The sequence below is a fragment of the Xyrauchen texanus genome, chromosome 12 (assembly GCF_025860055.1).
Source record: "Xyrauchen texanus isolate HMW12.3.18 chromosome 12, RBS_HiC_50CHRs, whole genome shotgun sequence".
Lineage (NCBI taxonomy): Eukaryota > Metazoa > Chordata > Actinopteri > Cypriniformes > Catostomidae > Xyrauchen > Xyrauchen texanus.
Window position 1 is genome coordinate 43,076,693 of NC_068287.1, and position 16,358 is coordinate 43,093,050.

General features: G+C 39.3%; 1 protein-coding gene across 1 annotated transcript; it reads left to right on the plus strand.

The window, feature by feature from the left end:
* Positions 1-621: 621 nt before the first annotated feature.
* On the plus strand, positions 622-15,775 carry znf653 (zinc finger protein 653). The gene is made up of 10 exons (XM_052138411.1): positions 622-906; positions 1,433-1,473; positions 3,249-3,557; positions 3,741-4,270; positions 6,784-6,949; positions 8,629-8,704; positions 9,024-9,135; positions 10,496-10,610; positions 11,228-11,327; positions 15,341-15,775. The coding sequence occupies exons 1-10, from the start codon at positions 629-631 to the stop codon at positions 15,537-15,539; spliced, it is 1,926 nt and encodes a 641-aa protein (XP_051994371.1). The 5' UTR covers positions 622-628; the 3' UTR covers positions 15,540-15,775.
* The last annotated feature ends 583 nt before the right edge of the window (positions 15,776-16,358 follow it).

Genomic DNA, 16,358 nt, shown 5'->3' on the forward strand with positions numbered 1-16,358 from the left:
AGCTCGTGGTTGATTGGTCGATCAAAGTGTCGGTTGAGGTACATGTTAAAAACTGTAATTATTATCCTCTTTTCAGTCGAAAAAAATTCCTATACATTTTTACTTCGTAGTTATCTAAAAAAATTATTCAGATATGACTTAAATTAAAAATGAATTAAATAAAACATGTAGATTAAAGTACAAATATCCTTTCCGTCAACTTTTTTTTTATTTTACAACCTTAAATATATAAATCTTCCGGCTGGATAAAACTATAAAACTTATTCAAATATATAAAAATTGTTCGAGCAAAAAATGTAAATAAAATAATAACGCCCACCTTTGAAAAAAAAAAAAAACACAATTTGATTGGCTGTTGCAGAACCGAGTTCATGATGATTGGTCAATCAAAGTGTCGTTTCAAGTAAACGTTAAAACGTTTCATTTTTATCCTCTTTTCAGTGGAAAAAATATTTTCTATACATTTTTACCCTGCTTAATTATATAAAAAATACAATTCAGACACGACTGAAGTCATGATTTCATTAAATAAAACATATATTTACAGCAAAAAAGCCACTTCCTTTAAAGGTACACAGAGCACTTCCCTTTAAGACAAACCATAACAACCCAACAGCTGATGTGAAAGATGGCGGCTGCGAACACGGACTCAAGAGGATCCGGAGATCAAATCAAAGCCATATTACGCCGCTGTAGAGGTCGACCAAGGCTGACGGACGCGGATCGGGCTCAGCGGCGACTGGAGTCGCGGAAGAAGTACGATGTTCGGCGGGTTTATCTGGGAGAAGCGCATCAGTTCTGGAGCGAGTTGCGCCGACGCACGAGCCTGAGCGACGCGGGGCTCGCGGAGTATTTAATCATGTTAAATTCAGCATACGGAGATAAATACCAAGAGAAATACGGCAAGTATGTATATAGATTTAATGACTGACTAATAAACACCATATGCGAGCATGAGTAACTAAAAATCGCTGTGCTATATGTATATGTGGCATGTGTCCATTAATGCATCCAGTACATTCATCAATTTACATGCTTAAAAGTAGTATATGGACATTCATATACTATTTGGTTGCACAGCATTTTACAAGTGGTACTGCATGTAACCGAACCCACAGGTACTATTGCAATGCCATGTTTTTGGACGTGTACCTTGAAGTATCTTAATGTATATTGTAAATATCAAAATTGCATGGCAATCAATGTGATACTATCACTGTACCATGGTACTTTAAATTTCCTTTAAATATTTCATATTTTCAAGGGTGGAATGAACACCATCCTTTTAAATCATATTCATAATTTTATGTCCAAACATTGTCATTTTTCTGCCAGTTCTGCACAAGTCAGTATATTCTAAGCGTTGATATATGTCTTTTAATAGCTTTTAATATGGTATTTAATTGTAACATGTCTCCTCTGCTTTGAACAGGAGTAAAAACCTACCTGAACAATGCAACAGTCATCGGAAAGGTGAGGAATATTAAAAATATCTGAAAAAGAGTCATTCCTGTTATGCAGTACGTTTTGAAATCTGTATCTTAATATATATATATTTGATAATGATGTCATAAAAAAGGTCTATAAAGGAATAAATAAAATGCTAACAGGAAGGAAAGTGATATTGAGGACACTAAAAAACCCTATACATTTACCTACAATTAAAATTATTATTTATAATTATAGTCAAATCATTTACAATTCATCCTATGTATACTTAATTGCGATATTGTGCTAATAGAAAACAAATATGATCTTTATAAAGTGTAAGTTTAATATTTTATCCTTCAGTATACAGTGCATTCAGAAAGCATTTAGAATAGTTTTTTCCGCATCAATCTTCACTCCATACCCCATAATGACAAAGCAGAAAACTGCAAATTTATTAAAAAGAAAAAACTGAAATATCACATTGACATAAGTATTCAGACCCTTTGCTATGACGCTTGAAATTGAGCTCAGGTGCATCCCATTTCTCTGGATCATCTTTTAAGATGTTTCTACACTTTGACTGGAGTCCACCTGTGGTTAATTCAACTGATTGGACATGATTTTGTAAGGCGCACACCTGTCTATATAAGGTCTCACAGCTGAAAAGGCATATCAGAGCAAACCAAGCCATGAGTTAAAAAGAACTGCCTGCAGAGATCAGAGACGTGATTGTGTCAATGCACAGATCTGGGGAAGGCTACAAAACAGTTTGGCTGCAATGAAGGTTCTCGAGAGCACAGTGACCTGGAAAAAGTTTGGAACGACCAGGACTCTTCCTAAAGCTGGGCGCTCAGCCAAACTGAGCAATCAGGGGAGAAGGTTCTTGCTAAGAGGGGTGACCAAGAACCTGATGGTCACTTTGGATGAACTCCAGAGATCATGTGTGGAGACGGGAGAAACTTGCAGAAGAACGACCATCACTGCACTTCTCCACCGATCTGGGCTTTATGGCAGAGTGGCCACACGAAAGCCTCTCCTCAGTGCAAGACACATAAAATACACCTAAAGGACTCTCTGACTGTGAGAAACAAGAATCTCTGGTCTGATGAAACGAAGATTGGACTGTTTGGCCTCAATTCCAAGCGTCATGACTGGAGGAAAAACCAGGCACCGCTTATCACCTGCACAATACCATCCCAGCGGTGAAGCATGGCAGGTTGAAAGAAAGCGGAATGCAGCAAAATACAGAGAGATCCTCCAGAGTGTCCAGGACCTCAGACTGGTTTGACAGGACAATGACCCTAAGCACACAGCCAAGACAATGCAAGAGTGGATTGGGGACAACTCTGTGAATGTCCTTGAGTGGCCCAGCCAGATCCCAGACTTGAACCCAATCGAGCATCTCTGGAGAGACCTGAAAATGGCTGTCCACTGACGGTCCCCATCCAACCTGACAGAGCTTGTGAGGATCTGCAGAGAAGAATGGCAGAAAATCCCCAAATCCAGGTGTGCAAAGCTTGTCCCATCAAACCCAAAAAGACTTGAGGCTGTAATCGCTGCCAAAGGTGCTTCAACTAAGTAGAGTTAAGGGTCTGAATACTTATGCCAATGTGATATTTCAGTTGATTATGTTTAATAAATTTCCAAAGTTATCTAAAATAATTTTTTTGCTTTGTCATAATGAGGTATGGAGTGAAGATTGATGTGAAAGGCTGCAACATAACAAAATGTGAAAAATGAATGCACTATATATTAAGACATAAGACTAGGAATTACCCATCTCATGATTATTTGATCTGTGTGGGTTTTTCTTACAGGGAAGAAGGTGTCTGCCACCAGTTTGCAGAATTTAATGAGCTGGTATCAAGGGCACTGCCAGTCATGCCCCCATGAGCCTGAACTGCGGGCAGTGGAGCCAACAGTGGGTTTGTCCACATCTGCACTTTGGCAGTGTGTGTCTGGTCATTCGTTTGTGCAGTACCTCCCCTGGCCTGCAGGGGCCGACTCTGAGTCAGAAGTGGAAGACGACAATAATGAGAAAGATGATGGCGTTCCTGAGAAGAAATCTGCTCTCTGTGAGAATATCAAGAGGAGGAAGACACTACAAAACCAAAAGGAATTGCAAGGTATGAAAATCGTATGCTGTAATTACCATAATTACGAGATGTCAACTAAATGAGCTATTCACACCACTGGACTATGAAATAATTAATTGCAATTGCAATACTTATACGGCCAAAATGTCTTATGCTTATTTTAAGTACAAGTGAACAATGAACAATGCATTTAATCTCTTCTTAATCTTGTAGATGCAGTCGATGAGCTGGAAAGTGACGCTGAACAATCTTCTCCAATGGCTCATCAGATGACATGCACATCACTCAGTGACCTCCCAGGAGCCCCTGCAGCCCACAGGAGCCCCTCTTCCGAGCGCAGTTTGGGAAACCATGCCGTGTGGGCGATGGAGGTGCTCATGGACCAACAAGCACAAGCCGCCATAGCCGAGTCCGACGGGAAGGCCTCAACTCGGGTTGCGTCAAGAGACGCCAACCCTGTCCTGAAGCAGGCGGACGGGTCGAGACCTTTAGAGAAGGCGGAAAGTTATGAGTGCGTGGTTGTCACGACACCCTTGACGGACAAGCGAGAAAGGGAGGATGTGGCCGATCATTCTCAAGAAGGTGTGAGGGAGGCGATCATGCACTCAATTGATCAAGACATGACGCACACGCCGTTGGCGGCCGCCGAAACCCAGAGCGAGCTGTATGAGACTCAGGATCTACAGAAGGTGATGGACGGCTGTGAGCTGCCAGACCAGCGCTCCACACTGGAAGGGTCACAAGTAGGTCAAAGGCGAACACAAAGCCTAGGGTTGTACTATGGCCACATCCACACTAATCCATTTTTAATCCACTAATTAATGTTCAGTTTTCTCAAGTCATCGTTTTCCAGAATGTACGCAAGTACGCAGCGATGGAGAGTGTTTTCAAAAGTCTTCGTTCTAGTGTGGAGAGGCATAAACGTAACAAAGTTAATGCGTTTTCTAATGTAAACATCTTGGTGTGTATGTGGCCTATGTCTGCAGTATGAAGTAAGTGACTAAAGATAACTCAAGAACATGTTTAGGTCATATTTCACACCAAAATCAAATGGAGAATCTAGTGGTAATCATCCTTGAGAATAAGAAAACCAAAAAATCAAGTAAAATGTCTAGATAAAAATAATACAACAGTGCAAACACTTTTAATGATCCGAAATATGGGCTTCATTTTCATTATACCGTCTGGTCCGAACCGTCAGAAGGTCTACCACGGCACCATTCACAAATTTTTTTAATGATTGTTACAGGAGGAATGTGTCACAACCAAGTGTGCTGCACAAGCCCTCAAAAGTGAAGCCAAAACGTCTCGATCGCACCCGGTGACTGGTCCTAGTATAGGTCATAAACCCCGCCTCCCCATGTTATTCAACGGGACGTGAGACCAACTAAACAATTAAATTACACTTCACATATCTTTTTTCCAAAGATAGATTCTGTCAGTTACTGATAGATTCTATCACGTTGATGTCATTTCAAGTGTTTGTTTTTCAAAATAAGTTTGTTTTTAGTTATTTGATGCTATAAAAATGGTGCTGTGACATCATGATTGACAGCTGTGATTGACAGGTTCTCTGAGTGAAGTAGTCACTGAAGCACCAACTGACTTTTTTTCGGGATCTTCGGAGGACTGAGGAGATTGGAGCTTTAAATTTAATATCTAAATTTCTATAATTAATTATTTCACACCGTCATAAGTCAAAAGTGCAGGGGCGTGTGCTTGCGATTGATTCAGCGAGAGTGAGGGCGGGGCCTTGATTTCGCGGCTTTACTTCCTGCTCACTACTGCGCAGGTCTGGTCCCGAAATCGCAACTACGCAGACTCAAGTCCCAAGATGTCAGCGCCATATCGGGACACTGACGGCTTCGGTTCTCACCAATGGAAAAGAGCGAAGGGTCCATCTTTTTTTTTACAGTCTATGGTCACAACAAACAGTGCATCGCACCCTGCTACGAATGGGTCTGCGTAGCCGCAGACCAGTCAAAGTGCCCACAATGGGGGCACTTTGAGCATCAGAACTGCACCTTGGAGCACCAGGATGCACTGTGGGAAAACGGCAAGCTGGTCGAGGTAGTGTGATGTTCTGCTGGGAAACCCTTTGTCCGGCCATTCATGTGGACATCAATTTGACAAGTGTCACCGACCTAAAAATCATTGCAGACCAGGTAAAAGGATCTGCTGCTAATGTTTTGGTACCAGATACCACAGGACACCTTCAGGGGTCTTGTGGAGTCCATGCCTCGGCGGGTCAGAGCTGTTTTGGCAGCACACGGAGGACCAACAGCATATGTTTTGGCTCATCGTGTATCATCTCTTGCTGTAGTGTGCACTCAAACACTGCCATTTCTGAGGCCTGTTTCTCAAACGCATAACCATGTTTCGTTGTCTAGTTTGTCTGTTTGTGTGAAATTCGTGAAAGAACTATGGTGGGACTGAATCTCACGAAACCTGTCGAGAACTTGTTCCTCTTATATTTGAGTACTAAAATCAAAATAAATAATTATATTTAGCTTAAACCACCATTTGTGAACTGCATTTTCATGACCGGTGCATTTCCCCTTCAATTCTCATTCTGTAAGATTAAACATCTCATTCTTATTAATAAATATGTTCATGGGTGTTTCTTCAACTTTGGGCACTTCTAGCACTGTTGGCTTTTCTAGAAAGTAAAGTTGCTGTGAAGGAGCGTGGTCTGTGCCAAATCAGCGGGAGAGCGAGATAAGGGGTGGCCGGAGACGCTGGTTAGAGAGAGAGAGAAGCATGCGGCCATGCTGCATGTTTGTTTATGTCGGTTTTAAGTTTACTATTAAAGTTTATGTTGAATGTTCAGCCGGTTCCGCCTCCTGGCCCAACCTTTAACTGTTACAGTGGTGCCGAAATCCGGGATGGAGGAGGGATGCGCTGTCGCGGAGTCATTGCATCTGCCATCCAGCAGGGGATCAGCCGTGGCCGTCTGCCTGGGGACGGAGGGATTGGGCCGGCCGCTCAGAGCCGGAGGAACCGTGGCTGACTGCCGAGAAGGGGAGGAGCGAGCTAGCGGTCCGCTGGGCGAGTCGCGAGCTTGCGTCTGCCAGAAACCCATTTTCTCTGAAATTATGAAAATAAATTATGACGGCCTGGTTAAAATTCACCCAATGTTGGATTTCCTATTGATAAAATCTGAACTAGTAAACCTCATTTTCATATTTCATAACTTTTAAATTACTCTACCTGTCTCTTTTCCTCTTCTCGTACATTTGTTTTCTGCCTACTCTAGCTGATCATAATTACAGGTCCCAGTTACGAGGCTCTGACGTCTGAGAGCATTCAGCTGAACGTGGGTGGTGGCGACGTGGAGGAGGTCACTTGTACTGTGATCGGGGACATGACGTATAATCACATGTGCCAGTCAGGAGTGACCTCAGGTCCCAACACAGTCACAGGTTTTTACCGTCCCATATTCATCACAGACACGATTCAGTGAGAACAGCTGACCTTTGCTTTATTTCAGGACAGCATGTGTGCACAATAAACAAGAATGAGGCAATCACAAGGCCCTAACTGTGTGTTTTAAAAACATTTTAACAGCTTCCTTATGAGTTTGGTTTCAATTTAGCCATTTATTGAATAGCCATTTTTTCCCCCTTGGTTTCCAGTAAGAATCTGAACATCAAGGAAGTTAGATACATTTACTTGGGAAACAATTGAAGAGTTTAACCAAACATAAAGTGGCAAATATCTGCATTTATATGTATAAATGTGCCATCAAATCTGGTATTGAACAAATACAATCAGTTTTGACTAATACCACAAATTATTGTATTGTTCTTGTACATATTAAATACATCATTCAAATATTCACAGTGTAGGATGGAAAAAGTATGTGAACCCCTAGGCTAATGACATCAACAAAAGCTAATTAGGCCTTGCCACTAAAAATCAGATTTTTTTTTTTTGCTAGTCTGGACAGCAAAAAACACATGAAATCAGATTTTTTTACGAATCTGATTCAAACCACATTAAGAGGTGGTTTCAAATGCGATTTGAAATCTGATTGTCTTCAGATGGGTCTCAGTCCGGATGCTCTGGCTGCTCAATTCGGATTTCAAATGGTCTTTCGCGTCACACTTAACGCAACACACAATGATGACGTCAAAAATCGGTGACTGCAGCGCGGAACGTCACAATATTTACCAGTCTCCTGCGTCGCTGAGTTTTTCTTGTGCGGCGGCGGAGTTCTGCACCGCGACTAGACCGGGCGCTTATATGGACAGCGAGATGATGCACCTCCATTTTTCCCGCATCGGTTTTGAAAGCGTCGTCACGTGGGAACGCCTACGTCATTACCAAAGCAACCCATGCAGATAGGTTGGTTATGTCTGAATGCGCAAATCTGATTTGATCACTTGTATTTAATAGTGCGGACAGTCTGCCTGAAAACATCTGATTTGCGAAAAAATTTGTCTCAACATGGCCTTAGAGAAAGGGTTACAAGGTTATCTCAAAGCACTTAGATATTCATTTGGAGATTTAATACTGTGGCTACTCTCACTAGAAGTGGCCGTCCAGACAATATGACTTAAAGGGGGTACCGCAGAAGGCTCAGTGAGGTAAAAAACAACCCTGGGGTGACACTCACTGAAAATGGTCAACATCTCTATTCATGGAAAACATTAAACGGGGACGGTGTCCATGGCAGGGCACCATGAAGGAAGCCGCTGCTTTCCAACAAATACATGTAGTTTGCCAAAGACCACCTTTACACTCCACCACACCACTGGGATGACGTTTTGCATACTGGTGAAACTAAGGTTAAATTGTTTGGGAAGAACACTTTGAAAGTAATTTTTTTGGTAATCGGCAATATGTCACAAATGCTGTCAATTGAGATTAAATCGAATTGAACCTGGTCTTTAACAGTCTAAGTAATGATGTCTTGTTTTAGGGAAGATTGGATATTTTTACTGGAAAACAAGGCAATATACTGACTAAGATAACGATTTTTAGCAGTGTAGGATTTCATCTGGAATTTCTTGTCTGCCTACCTTATAAACATTCTTCCAGATCTTTAAAATGGTAATCTTTTAAGATGCTCAGTTTTGATATTGTCCCATGCTTTCAGATATGGGTGATAAGCAGTTGTTTGAATCCAGTGAAGAAACACACTGTCCGAAGGAGCTTCAGAGATCTTTGAATAGGTCAGTCAATGTGGGACCTTGAATTGTGACCCATTAGCCACTATCAAACACATAATGAATATATTTATACAAACTGTAAAGAAAGAAATATGAGAACTTGTGTCTGAGACTTGTACTAGAATCACACTTTAGTCTTGTGACTCTTAAACTACCATTCTTATTCTTTTTATAGTAATTATTGTGTTGACCTTTTTTTTTAACAAACCCCAATCCACAAAATGAAGTGACAATGCTTCCAGTAGTTTGATACTGTACATCAACACATCTAGGCCATCAGGAAGATCACTCAACTCACAAGTCTCCTTTATTTGTGTTGTAGGACTAAGAAGAGCCGAAGGGGTCCAGTAATTGAGGCAGATGGCATGCTGAAGATGTTCCACTGCCCATATGAAGGATGCAGTCAGGTGTACGTGGCCATCAGCAGTTTCCAGGTGAGATCACCTCACGCACCGGTGCGTTCACAATGCGTGTCAATCAAACCCTAATCACTCGAACCAGTTCTACTGGACAATCTGTGTAAAAATAGAAGTTGTAATGTTATATGCTGGCATAAACCTAAGTAGCCTGATCTTTTTTTTATTATTTCTCACAAAGGATCCAGTCTAATGTGTCATAGTTGTTAAGCGCACTAAAAACAAGTTTCTTAGTAACAGGAAGTCAAACTTACCCCTCGCTCAGGATTAGTTAAGTATTACAAATGGTGGAATGTGAATTGCCTAAATATTATAAAGTTGTTAAACTATTATGAGCATCTGTATTTACAAAGGTAGGTCACTTTAATAAGAGGCGCAGTTGCATTTTAAAGGACTATTCTGGGACTGAAGCTCAATCGACATGATGTTGATTTCCTAAATTTTGACTCGTCCCTCCTTTTCTTAAAAAATAAACAAAATGGCAAAAATCAAGGTTACAGTGAGGCACTTACAATGGAAGTGATTGGGGTGAATTTTTGAGGGTTTAAAGGCAGAAATGTGAAACAATTTTATAAAACCACTTACATTAATTCTCCTGTTAAAAACGCATGCATTGTTTGATATGTTAATTGTTTAAATCGTCATTTCTACAGTTCTTTTAGGGGTTTTGGGTTTGTTTACATTACATTGTCATGGCAACAGAGTTGTAAAATTGGCACAGAAAAGGTTAGTTAGTGATTTTATCACACTAAAATCATGTTAACACATTGTTTACATTTTAAGGCTATACTTTTGAAACGGTGAGTATTTTAAAGTTTATGGATTGCCCCCATTGACTTCCATGTAAGTGTCTCGCTGTACCCAGATTTGTCTTTTTTTTTTTTTAAGAAGAGGAAGGGCAAGTCAATTACTTTTGGTGGCAGTCAACATCATGCCACTAATGCTGTCAATTGAGCTTAACTTGTATTGAACGGAATATTTCTTTAAAATGTGATTATGATCTCATAATCGCTGTCAATTACATTTTGAATTCTGAACATTCCGTCACTGTTACATGTTTACTGATATTAATCACTTCTGAATATTTGTATTCTACATTTTGAGGTTCCGTAAGTGTGGTTTACGCAGAAAAGCACGAGGTTGTCACTTTCCATTGCCCTTTTAGCATATAGTCTGTTTAAACAGAGTTGACCGTTACATCAAAAGTCACTGTAGATTCAAGTTACTACAGAATAATTCCCCATCTCAAATTGTTTATAAAGTGCCAATTATATTGCACAGTAATTTACATATGTTTAATTTTATTGACAAAATGACCACTAGGTTTGTATCATCATTTTGAAAGCTGATGTATGTCTGTATGTTGTTTGATTGACAGAATCATGTGAACCTAGTACACAGGAAGGGTCGGACCAAAGTCTGTCCACATCCAGGCTGTGGGAAAAAGTTTTATCTGTCCAATCACCTTCACCGTCACATGATCATACACTCAGGTACATGCATCACATTATGGGAGTTTTTAGGAGACTTTACTGAGATAAATACCATCATTGTCAAAGTCTTGCTCTGTATATCCTTTTTGGGAAATGCACATTTATGGGTTTTGATGTGTAAAACATAATGAATATTAACATTTATGTGTGTTCATGTATGTAGAAAATTAACATAATATGAATTAATGAAAAATAAATAAAACATTATTATTACAAATTTAATAAATGTAATTAATGTGTTAAAATTACATAAATCATTGTCAAATTAATAGTATTATTTAATGTAAATAAAATATAGTCAAGAGCTACTTAAAAGATTTAGACAATTGTATGTTATTTTCTTTTTTTATTATTATTCTGTCAACATGAACCATGCAGATGAAATGTATATCAGAATTTAGCACAGGGCCAATACTTGGATGGCGGGTGTGTGCATTTGGACCTTTAGGGTGGGCAAAAGGTTCTCTAGTTTCACCACCTGACCAGGGTGGGGGGGCATCAGAAGTTCCTGGGGGCACAAGGAAAATCTGGGGGGGAAATACCCCCCCCCTTAGACCCCGCCATGATTTAGCTATATATATATATAATATAATATAATTGTTTTAATTTTTTCACAGGAGTGCGAGACTTTATCTGTGAAACATGTGGCAAATCCTTCAAACGCAAGAATCATTTAGAGGTGCACAGACGAACACACACTGGAGAGACGCCGTTACAGTGAGTTCATAACTGTGAATCACACTGGCTCATTTGGCATATTTAATTATTGACTAACTCACTTTAATAGAGGTAATAGTCAAGTCATTTTTATTTGTATAGTGATTCTCACATCACGCATAGATTCAAAGCAGCTTTACAGAAAATCATGCATTAACAAAAAAATAATAATGAAACCGTAATATCTGTCGTACAGTGATCATTGTGTAGTTTGATTAAATATGATTGTAAAATGTGTATAGAAATGTTATAAATAATAATTGTATTTAGAACTCAAGTGAGCAAGCTGAAGGCGACCGTGGCAAGGATTGCCAATTGATAGTTTATGTATTCCATGTTAAGAGTGTAGTCCATCAATAGATAAAGGTGATGCAGGCAGAGATTAATGAGGTGCATCTCAGTTCAACCGGCAGGTCATTTCAGTGAGGTTCGGTGAAGTCCACCCTCAGTCCAAGGTGCAGCAGTAGCATAAGAAGTATCTGATGTCTTACAGTTGGAGTTGACATCAGTTCATCCTCTGAAGTCAAAAGACTGAAGTGATGTCTGGCTAGCACCGGCTGTAGTTTGTCGTCATCTCTCAGCGACACATAGCAGTGGAGTCCGACACCAAGCAGGAACAGAGCTGGATCTGGCCGGCTCTTGTAACCTCGGGATATGAATGGTTGAGACAGGGAAATGAATAGAACAATATTAGCATAGATGCCATTCAATTTGTTGCAGCGTTATAGATCATGATCAATGTTTCAGGTTCTGGCAGACCTAACTAAAGCAGCCTAGTTGTGAGTTGATGGATAAATTAGGTGGATGCCTGGCTAAATAGATCTTTAGTCTAGACTTAAACTCAATGAGTGTGTTTGCATCCCGAACAGTGTTGGGGAGACTATTCAATAGTTTAGGAGCCAAATATGAAAAGGATCTACCTCCTTTTGTGGATTTTGATATTTTAGGAACTATTAACAGGCCAGAATTTTGTGATCGTGATGAATATAGCGTGACCGGTCACTTAAGTACTGTGTAGCTAGACCATTCAAAACTTTGTATGTATAATTTTTAATTAATATGAAATTTAACAGGTAGCCAATGTAACGACAACAAAAATTATTGTCTAAAATTATTATATTTCTTGCAGGTCATCCTCCCAGTAATGCATTACAATAATCTAATCATGAGGTCACAAGCTCATGAATTCGTTTTTCGGCATCCGCAACAGAGAGCTTGTGTCATAACTTAGCAATATTTCTTACTTGGAAGAATGCTGTTCTATAAACATTGGAAATGTGTTTTTCAAAAGACAGATTGGTATCAATTATAACACAAGTTCTGTACTGTAGAAGACGATGTAACAGTACATCCATCGAGAGTCAATTTATATTTTAGCGGCTTATTTTTCGAGGTTTTTGGTCCAATAATTAGTACCTCTGTATTGTCAGAATTGAGTAGAAGAAACTTTTTTGGCCATCCAGTCTTAAATTTCATTGATACACTCTTCTAATTTGGAGAATTGTGAAATTTCGTCAAGTTTTGAAGGAATATTAAGTTGTGTATCATCAGCATAACAGTGGAAACTTATTCCACGATTCCTGATAATATCACCCAGGGGAAACGTATATAATAAGAATAGCAGAGGTCCTAAAACTGATCCCTGTGGCACTCCATACTTTACTTTTGTTTGGTTTGACAATTCCTCGTTTACACAGACAAAGTGGCTGTGTTCTGATTAGCATGGTTTAGCATGGACCTAAACCATGCTAATGCAAGTCCACTAATGCCAACATAATTCTTCAGCCCATTCAAGTGAATGTCGTGATCTATTGTGTCAAATGCAGCACTGAGATCTAAAAGCACTAGAAGAGAAATGCAGCCGTGATCAGATGATAAGAGCAAGTCATTTGTAACTGATATGTGCAGTCTCTGTACTGGGGCTTAAATCCTAACAGAAATTGTTCATATATAGGCTAAAGCACATAACTGGTAATCAGAAGGTCGCTGGTTCGATCCCCATGGCCACCACCATTGTGTTATTGAGCAAGGCACTTAACTCCAGGTTGCTCCGGGGGGATTGTCCCTGTAATAAGGGCTCTGTAAGTCGCTTTGGATAAATGCATAAATGTAAATGTACTATTTCTCTGTAGAAATGAACATATTTGGGAGGACACTACCTTTTCTAGTATTTTCGACATAAACGGGAGATTTGAAATCAGTCTGTAATTAGCCAGTTCACCAGGATCAAGCTGGATTCTTAATAAGCGGTTTGATAACTGACATGTTGAAGTTTCTTGGGACATGTCCTAAGCGTAGCGAGGAGTTAATAATATTAAAAAGAGGTTCTGAGATTAGAGGGAATACCTCTTTTAAGAGATTAGTTGGTATTGGATCTAACATGTTGTAACTTGATTTTTTTTAATATGTTTTGTTAGCTCTTCATGACCCATGACAGTGAAGGATTGAATTTGCTCATGAGCAAAATTATTAGACACTGTTTTCTGAGGTGCTGAAACAGATGATTGCATAACTCCAATTACTATTGGGCTGCGACGCTTTATTCCCAACCAATTTAGCCACAGTATTGAATGAACAACTAGGATTGTTGTGGTTATTTTCTAGTTTGCTAAAATATGCTGACCTGGTAGCTTTTAGTGCCTGTCTGTAGCTACAGACACTATCCTTCCATGCACCGCAAAATATTTGCACCTTTATTTTGTATTCTTCTACTTGCACTCCATTTTCCGAGCTGCTCTCTTGAGAGCATGAGTGTGATCACTGTACCGCGGTGCGAGGCTTTTTTCTTTAATTGAAGGGGGGTAATGCTATCAAGAGTGCTAGAGAAGACCGTATTTATATTTTCTGTTATTTCATCAAGTTCTTCTTGACATTTTGGCTTACCGAGTATGTGAGACAATTCTGGAAGATTATTAGTGAAGCTATCTTTAGTGGTTGAAAGAATAGTTCTTTAGGTGTAGATTGAGTAACATTAGCTGATAGCAACAAACAAGAGAAGCGGTAATGATCCGAGATGTCATCGCTCTGCGGTACAATTTATACAGTATCAACATCAACTCCATATGACAGAATTAAATCTAGCGTATGAATATGGCGATGAGTTGGTCCTGCCACATTTTGTTTGACTTCAAGAGAGTTGAGAATATATCAATAAATGCTAATCCCAATGTGTCATTTTAATTATCTATGTGAATAATCCAAATTGTTGGAAGTCACCAACAATTAAATCTCTATCTACATTAACTACTAGATCAGATTTAAAATTTGCGAATTCACCAAGGAAATCAGAATAAGGCCCAGGTGATCTATATACTGTAGCAAGGGTAAAAGACGACAGAGATTATTTATTTATATCTGATGGTGTCATATTAAGCATTATTAGTTCAAAAGACTTAAACGGATATCCTGTCCTCTGAGTAACACCAAAAACTTCACTGTAAATTGTAGCAACACCTCTTCCTCGACCCTTCAGATGAGGCTCATGTTTATAACAATAACCTGGGGGAGTAGATTCGTTTAAACTAAAATATTCATCCAAACAGAGCGCATCGAAACTATGATCTGTAATCATTTCATTTACAATTTGTGCTTTGGTAGAAAGAGATCAAATGTTCAGTAGCCCTACCTTTTATTTGATGTTTATCTTCTTTAAAAAAAAAAAATTTCCAAGTAAGTTTTTAATCAAAAGTTTTCTAACAAATGTAAGCGTTTTCTGGTTAGTAGTTCAGGAAACAGACAGTCTCTGAGATATCTAGGTGATACAGTCTCTATGTGGATAGTTGTGGATAATTACCTGGTTGTGCTGTAGCATCTAGTATGCGATTAAGTGATAGTTTACCCAGAAATGAAAAGTGTCACCATTTATTACTTTTGTGTTCCATGGATAACCCGTCATGCAGGTTTGGAATGACATATGATTAAATGATGACAGAACTTTAATTTTCAAGGAAACAATCTTTTTATAGGTCTGCTGTCATAGTAACACTTTGTTGTTTTTTTATCTTCCCCTATAGATGTGAGATATGTGGGTATCAGTGTCGACAGCGAGCGTCACTCAACTGGCACATGAGGAAACACACATCTGAAGCGCACTTCAACTACACATGCGAGCACTGCGGCAAACGTTTCGAGAAACTTGATAGTGTCAAGTTCCACAAACTCAAGAGCCATCCAGACAAACAAGCACCTGAGGAGAGAATGATTGACTCTTAAAGAAAAAAGACTTGAGTATGTGCACAGTTTTATTAAGGCTAAACTTGAACGAAGAGTTTCTTTTATCTGTTATAGCATTTGTGTACTTTGTGTAATTTTTGAAAAACCTTTAGGGTCTGGTATTGGCCTAAAAATGTTTAAATGCTTGCTGAATCATAGAAAAGAGTATGAATGGACATGGAACTTTACTGTGCTGGACGCAGAAATTGGAAACACAGATTCTACTTTTTCTGACATTGAATAAAAAATGAATTAAATTTGTTTTGTACTGCACAATGTTTATATTTAAGATCTCAGTTGTTCAGTTCTAAAGTAGGTTGATGCACATGCTGTGAAGGCCAAAAGTAATTATAAATTAATAAATGTGGCGGCTGTGGCTCAGGTGGTAGAGCGGGTTGGACACTAATCGCAGGGTTGGTGGTTTGATTCCCGGCCCACACGACCCCACATGCTGAAGTGTCCTTGGCCAATGCACTGAACCCCAAGTTGCTCCCAATGGCAGGCTAGCACCTAGCATAGCAGCTCTGCCACCATTGGTGTGTGAATGGATGAATCTGTCACAGTGTAAAGTGCTTTGAATACTGTTAAGGTTAAAAAGGCGCTATATAAGTGCAGACACAAGATGCTCTTTGGAACATTCTCAAGTCATGCTGGATAACATGATCATCAGATTTTTTTTTTTTTTTACCAGCTCCAGTGAATGAAAAAGGGGGAAATACCAAAATACCAAATACTAACTTATTCTGAACTTACAAATTTGTCCTCAATTTGTAATGCATTGCAATGAAAAAAAATATATTCAATTAAAAAATTATGCCA